The sequence below is a fragment of the Eptatretus burgeri genome, chromosome 2 (genome assembly GCF_056783735.1).
Source record: "Eptatretus burgeri isolate ZD-2024b chromosome 2, Ebu_testis_v1, whole genome shotgun sequence".
Lineage (NCBI taxonomy): Eukaryota > Metazoa > Chordata > Myxini > Myxiniformes > Myxinidae > Eptatretus > Eptatretus burgeri.
In genome coordinates, this window is record NC_140962.1 from 51649974 (window position 1) to 51658327 (window position 8354).

An 8354-nucleotide genomic window follows, 5' to 3' on the forward strand; every position below is an offset into this window, starting at 1 on the left:
CTTGAGATGGGCATTGAAATGCTGATTATTTAAATGAAAATCGAGGATTAAAAAGACAGTACTGCCCAGATACCATAAATAAATGAATTAAAATGGACATCAAATGTCTCTGTATATAAAGGCAACAAAACCTGTCTTTGAATTGACAAGGCAAATAGCAACTTCACCCCTCTTCCCACTGCCCACCCCCTACCCCCACCCCTCAATTTTTTTCATTTGTAATAGAAATAAGAATTATAAATCCCAATGTAATAGACATGAATGTGTGAACTGCAGTTGCAAAACCACAATATTTGTAATGGTGTGTTTGATTCGTTAATTTCCTGTCTCGCTAATGTGAGTGAGCTTTGTGCAGGTGAAGTGCATACAATTGAGGAGAGATTCTTCCAAGGAAACATTCCAATTCTTTTACAAGAGCCCTCAAACAATGTTGGGGAACAGCAAGAACATCATGGGCCTACAACCAAAGAAACAAGCAGCATTTCTCATGCAATAGATGGTAAACATAACATTGCATGCATCACCTGCTGGTAAATTCATCAAAGTAAAACGTCACCTGTTTTGATATGCAAAATTTTAACTCTCCGTCATTCCATCGTAGACATCTGTGTAATTTTTCAGACATTACAAGAGACATTAATAGACAACGGACACGTGTATACGTTGGCCTGTTTAGCATTCTATTTTGACTGATGCACAGAACTCAGGTTCAAATCCTTGTTTTTTTTATTATGTATATGTATTTGTCCATTGTCTACTAATATTGCAGTTGGTCCACTAATATTGTATTTGTCCTTGCAATGCACATGATGTTAAGGTACGCTGAGGTCTTCCCATGTATTTGGCCTGTATGTGATTTATGCAAAGCTGTAGATTCATGGAAGAATAAAATAAAATCTATGGGTTATGGCATTTGAACACTGGTTCCTGGCATCATGAGACAGTTAAAATGGGAACATTGAACAGGCTAACCCAATGTGACTTGCTGATAATCACCTCTGTCTGTTACTTACCTTATGGATAACTTCATAGATTTGGTGCAGTGTGTTTGTTCACGATATATGGCCTTATCTGTCAATCAATTGGATTTGAACAGAAAAAGATGATAGTTCTCGCAAGCTCTCTTGGTGGCACAGAATAGTCGATGGACACAGTAACACCCCAATTTAAGTCTCCCTCCCCCTTTGACGTGATTTCGCAAATAAGTTGCCACTTCATTAATATCACTACCTGACTTGCGCCTCAACCCACACTTACATCGCTGAGAGCATCTGCCCTCTCTCATAGCCATCGCCGAAGCCTTGGCCTTCACATACCCTCGACACAAACTACTTTGCATCATGCATTAGGCTTTTTTTTGCCTATACACTAGCCAAATAAAGGTATGCGTCAGAAGAACGTGTTGCATGCTTGAAACAAGATCGTCCGTAGGGCAGGTACTCTGTCAGTTCATCTAAATGTGGCATTATTGGAAGGGGGTGAATACTTTTGCAGGCCATTGCAGATATATATATATATATATATATATATATATATATATATATATATATATATATATATATATATATATATATATATATATATATATATATATATATATATATATATATATATATATATATATTTCGGCACGCCCCTTTCTTTGTTCCACCATCAGATTTTTGTTACTGCATGAAATGAAACAAGATTTGGCACATATACAAATGATATTATTGTCTTCCTTAAGAGGCCCCTCAAAATTCGTTTTGATGCATTTTCACAAACTCCAAAGGATTCCATTCAAATTCGGTACGATTATGGCTTTTGGTCCAAGTTAGTCATTGGCTATAAATTTTTTCCATAACACTTCCGATATTCGAAAAAAATCGATAAATCGATATCCCTTATGGGATTTTCCATTCAAATCCACTCAAGTTTAAGGCCTACAGTGGACACAAATTTCCACTTTGCCCTGGGCGCTGTTTACCTCCGCTACGCCAAGCTGTTAGGGTTAGGGTTTGGGTTAGTGTTAGGGTTAGTGTTAGCTACCCTAACACTAATCCTAACAGCTAACCCTAACCCTAACCGCTATTCAGGAAATTTGTAAGAAAGCCCGGGCAACACCGGGCTTTACTACTAATATATATATATATATATATATATATATATATATATATATATATATATATATATATATATATATATATATATATATACATATATACATACACACACATACATACAGTCATGCACCGCATTACGACGTTTCGGTCAACGACGGACCGCATATATGACGGTGGTCCCATAAGATTATAATGGAGCTGAAAAATTCCTATTTCCTCGTGATGTCAGAGCCATCGTTGCTCTGCCAGTCGTATAAAAGTACAGTATAGCACATCCAATTATGTCCAGTGCATAACATTTGTTAATGATAATAAACAACTATAGTGTGGCCCCATTATAACGCTATCGTTGAGGTCCATAAAATGTCATCGCGTGAAAAGCGGGGTCGCGCTAAATCAGGATTCAAGAAAATCAGGGTTCAAACTGACCCAATGTTGACCTAACATCCTAAATCACCCCTATTGTCACCCTATTTGACCAGTTTCTTTGCACGTTTACCTTCTAGCAAGTAAATTACCTTTGAATTAAAGAATTCCACGAATAAATCGTTGTTAGTCAAAATTAAAACACAAATTAATTTTTAGTAAAGCTTTTTATGTTGTTGAAACATTCGCACTGTTCCAAAAATATATCACACAACTGAAAGGTGCTCGTTTCTTCATTTGTAAATTATAACATCGATGCAATGATTATTTATAAAATCCAAACGCTATTTATTCACCTTTCTAGAATCGATGCGAGAGGATATTGTAAGCAGCCGCTAACAAAACACATGGCCGTCATGAACAGCCCAAAGGTAAAACGAATGTGTCTTCCGTCTATCTTGGATGTGTGTTACAATTGCCTGCAGTATTCAGTACAGTAACATGCTGCACAGGTTTGTAGCCGAGGAGCAATAGGCTGTCCGTATAGCCGAGGTGTGTTGTGGGCTATACCATCTAGGTTTGTGTAAGTACACTATGATGTTCGCATAATGACGACATCGCTTTACGACACATTTCGCAGAACGTATCCCCGTCGTTAAGTGATGCATGACTGTATGTATGTATATATATATATATATATATATATATATATATATATATATATATATATATATATATACACACACACACACACACACACACACACACACACACACACACACACACACACACACACACACACACACTGAAAAGCCAAAACATTATGACCGTTGACAGGTGATGTGAATAACATTGATTATCTTGTTGCAATGGCACCTGTCAAGGGGTGGGATATATTTGGCAGCAAGTGAACAGTCAGTTCTTGAAGTTGATGTGTTTGATGCAGGAGAAATGGGCAGGAGTAAAGACCTGAGCGACTTTGACAAGGGTCAAATTGTTATGGCCAGACGACTGGGTCAGAGCATCTCTGAAATGGCAAGGTTTGTGGGGTGCTCCCGGTCAGCAGTGGTGAGTACCTACCGACAGTTGTCCGAGGAGGGACAAACCACAAACCGGCGACAGGGTGTTGGGCGCCCAAGGCTCGTCGATGCACGAGGGCAACGAAGGCTATCCCGTCTGGTCCGAACCGACAGAAGGTCTACTGTGGCACAAGTCACAGAAAATTTTAATGATGGTCACTGGAGGAATGTGTCACAATCCACAGTGCATCGCACCTTGTTGCGTATGGGGATGCGTAGCCGCAGACCAGTCAGAGTGCCCATGATGACCCCTGTCCACTATCGAAAGCGCCTACAATGGGCATGCGAGCATCGGAACTGGACCTTGGAGCAGTGGTAGGTAGTCGCCTAGTCCGATGAGTCCCGTTTTCTTTTATATCACGTGGATGGCTGTGTACGTATGCACCGTTTACCTGGGGAAGTGATGGCACCAGGATGCACTGTGGGAAGATGACAAGCCGGTGGAGGGAGTGTGATGCTCTGGGCAATGTTCTGTTGGGAAATCCTGGGTCCAGCCATTTATGTGGACGTCAATTTGATACGTGTCACCTACCTAAACATCGTTGCAGACCAGGTACACCCCTTCATGGCAATGGTATTCCCTGATGGCAGTGGCCGCTTTCAGCAGGATAATGTGCCCTGCCACACTGCACACATTGTTCGGGAATGGTTTGAAGAACATGCTGAAGTGTTCACGGTGTTGCCCTGGCCTCCAAATTCTCCAGATCTCAATTCGTTTGAGTATCTGTGGAATATGCTGGACTGACAAGTCTGATCCACGGTAGCTCCACCTCGCAACTTACAGGACTTGAAGGATCTGCTGCTAATGTTTTGGTGCCAGATACCACAGGACACCTTCAGGGGTCTTGTGGAGTCCATGCCTCGGCGGGTCGGCGCTGTTTTGGCGGCACACGGAGGACCAACAGCATATTTGGCAGGTGGTCATCATGTTTTGGCTCATCAGTGTATATAGGTAAAACATGCGAAAGAACTTCAATTAAAGATATTACAATTAAACTTACAAAAACAAAAATGGCTCTTTTTGTATCTTCTTAATAATTAAACTTGGCTCCCTGTGGGTTATGTCACGTGCCATTTGGTGAAGTACCATTTCACCCACACCTGAATATACCCTGCAGTTGTAATTTTTGAACTAATTTAATGTATAGTCGATGGGTTATTTGTGTGAAAATATGGTAATTGAGTAGATGGATGATACAGTTACATGGGTCATAATAGCAGTGGGCCATAACAGTCATGTGTGCAATTAATCATGGTATTTTTTATTCAGAATGAGCATGTGAGGTGAAACTATGTGCTCTATCGAGTGATGTTCTAGTTTCATTGATGTTTTTTCTTGTTGCTTTGAGGTTATCATGCAAGTGTTGTTACTCTGATTTGTGTGTGTGGTGAAGCCCTAAAATATGCTCAGAAATTGGAGTAATGCCAATTATTTTGTTGCTGCAGATAATATATTGGGAGTGAATGTGAAACCTGAATACTTTCGTGGTTCAACTTCACAAGGTAAGGATTTTTTTTAATCTAATATCATTGCCTCTGCCACTGAAAGTGAACGGAGATTATGTTTTCACGACTGTCTCTGGTTGTTTGTCTGTGAGCAGGATATCTCAAAAATTTGGTGGACAGGTTGGGTGTGGGGGGTGGGGGAGGGGGTTTCTTCTCCGTGATGTCCTCCTCCGGGTTATGGGTGCTGATTTTCTTTCTGCTACATTGCTCAATTTATCTTCAACAAACAAAAAAGCCATCATGACCTCTTATTTGTGCATCCTGATGACATTGTTTTATAACTTGGAGGCCATTTGACCATGACAAATTGATTATATTTTGGTCGAGATCCTAATCTGGATCCAGATCCAATAATTATTTTAAGTGATTCTTCACCATTGAGTGATTGAGCTAATAACGATAAAAAAAAACAATATTTCAAAAAGTTATGGACGGATTTGGACAGAAATTGGTGGATCAGTTGGTTTGGTGACGATAATGGCTGATTCGATTTTGGTGAAGCTGCAGATGCAGGTGCGTCCTATCAGTGGGCTATAAAACGTAAACTGTTTAGCCTGGTGGAGGTATGCGCTCTACCAAGTGCTGTTGCATTGCTCATCATGATATGCCCGTTTTAATTGTAAGCCCATGAGTTAGTCAACCAAAACCTATGCACGAGTTGGTCCAGATTTATTGTAAAAATTAAAATCTTCTAATGACTGCTCCGTTTAATGTTTTGCAGATAATGTTGATTTGATGGAGGCCAGTTACCAAAGTGCTATCCATTTGACTTCCCGTGAGGATATGATCAGTAAAGCTGTGAAAGTCGAGCTGTGTGTACCTCCTATTGAAACCAGCAATGATGTACCTCATGCAGATGGTAAACACAAATGCACTTTTTTTATACGATCTTAAAGGCTTATTCTAGAGCTTGGATGTAGAAGCCCTTCCATGCAAGAATGGTGTAACTCAAAATAATTATTTTTGAGTTGTGTGCTGAAATTAAATTCTTAGAACTATCTTTCTACTACATTAGTGGTCTATCTTGGATTTTTAACAAATATCCACCGATTTCAAGTGTCTCACATATCTGAATCGTGATTTTCTTTTACTATCATTTTAAAACTTAGAGGCCATTTTCTCATAATAATAATAATATAATATATAATTATATATAATTGCTCATAATAATAAATTGATTAAAACAAACGGAGTGAAACTAACAAAGGTTCATAATGATGTTCGATGTAAAGAAATATGTTGAGTCACCAGATGAGGACCAACTTGGGACGTCAAAAAATATCAGAGCTTCCTGAATTGGCTAGATATTGTAACCTTGATGTGAGACCAAAAATAAGGAAAGCTGGAATTCTGTCATTTGAGGTAAACTATTTAGTTTAGGAGAAGCATTTGGATGAATCCGCATTCAATTGTTGACAGATGAGAAGTCTGAAAGTATGGATTTGTGTAAATTGGAGTTGCAGTTCAAAGAATTGGAGATTCGGGAAAGAGAAAAGTTCAAAGAACTCGAAACGTGGAGCAAAGAAAAATGAAAAAGAAAGGGAAAGTAAGCTCAAAGAACTGGACATTCAGTGAAGAGAAAGAGAAGGATTAAAGAACTGGAGAATCAGGGAGAGATTAAACTAAGAGAATTAGAATTACAGAGTATAACTAGGACCACCACATGTTTCAAATTCTCTCAGTCGGCCAGTCAGAAGTTTTGGGACATTTCCAAACATGTGAGCCTTGTTCTCCCTTTAAAGAAAGACTAGATAAATACTACCTTTACTTTCAAAAATTGGCACAAAGCCTGAGTTGGCCTGGGGAATCTTGTACTACGTTATTACATTGTGGTTTCGTTGGCAAGGCTAAAGATATTGACTCCGCTTTACCTATTGACCTTTGTTCATAGTATGAGAGATATAAAAAGGGCAGTTCTTAAAGTTTATAAACTGGTCTCAGAGGCTTACAGACAGAAGTTCAGGCAATGCAAGAAGAAAGATGGTGAAACTCATGTGGAATGTGCTTGAGAAAAAGAAACTTTATTTGATCGGTGGTCTACTTCCAAGGAAATTGTGAAAGACCAAGAGATTAAGTCAGTTGATGTGAGTGGAGAGGTTTAGGTAGTGTGTGCATTCTGACATTAGGACACATTTGGATGAACGAAATGTGGAAGTGTTGCACACTGCAGTAACTACAGCTGACAATTTTGCTTTGTCTCACAAAATATATCTCTACAAAGTGGGTTTTCTAACCAAAAGCAACTTTGGGAGCTACAGTAAACCAAAATCAGGGAAATAGACCCTTATTTAAATATCCTCCAGAAACTTGCATGCCAAGTTTGAGTATTTTAAGCCTGCTGACCAGAAGTTAAATTTTCCTTGTCATCAGAAACAGACCACAGAGTTTTCATCAAGCTTACTTGTGCTTATTGCAAGAGGAGAGGACACCTTATCTCTGTGTCATTATTACAGACAGATTACATGGTCAACATCACCATAAAAGCCAGGAGGTACGACTGATGTTTAAACGATGAGTGTGATCATCATTGGTTAGATATTTATTGTTATGCCCTCCTGATGAGGGTAAATAAATCCGAATTCAGGACGGCATGCGTTGAAGTTATGGGGACTCACTCCTATGGAGGGGTCCAATTGTATGACCATGCATTCTGACACTTCGGGGTTAGGATGTGTGTGTTTGATTGACCATGTGCTTCAGCCTTTGGTCTGAGAGGTATGTGTATGCCAATGGGACAGTTGTTGGACTGTGTGCTTTGGCCATGGGGTTAAGGTGCACGGTCTAATATAAGCTGTTTAAATGGTTTGATTTTCTTTAGTTTTATTTACATTATAAAGGCCCCTTGATAAAGAAGGTAAACAAGCGGTAGGCGACGCGGGATTCGCAAGGATCGAAGCGCTGGATACGATGCTTTTCATTCTGACCGATCCACCGACGAAGATTAATTGCCAAGACGTATTGGTTCACATACAATTGTTCCTCTACCTGGCAAGATTTTTCCTCTTGCGGATTTTGCCAACTGGGACGCCTCATAAAAAATGACGGTAAATAGACACCCTATTTTTGAAGGACAACCATGTGAAAAATAATCGGTTTGCTGGTTTGTGCTGTGGAGCCTCACGTTGCAGACACACACACACACACACACACACACACACACACACACACACACACACACACACACACACACACACACACACACACACACACACACACACACGCACACACGGAAAACCCGATAAACTTCTCTCAATGCTCGTTTGGCCACACCGCCTGAGCCACACAATATTTTTCATAAGCC

The 8354-nt window shown here is 39.8% G+C and overlaps 1 protein-coding gene across 1 annotated transcript in view; it reads left to right on the forward strand.

The window, feature by feature from the left end:
- The window catches only part of LOC147032040 (uncharacterized), a 57842-nt gene that overhangs the window by 37373 nt on the left and 12115 nt on the right, over positions 1 to 8354 (forward strand). The window contains exons 4-6 of the mRNA XM_085869328.1: positions 356 to 499; positions 4994 to 5050; positions 5775 to 5912. Of these exons, the coding sequence (XP_085725454.1) occupies positions 356 to 499; positions 4994 to 5050; positions 5775 to 5912 (339 nt within the window). The remainder of the gene's footprint in view (positions 1 to 355; positions 500 to 4993; positions 5051 to 5774; positions 5913 to 8354) is intronic.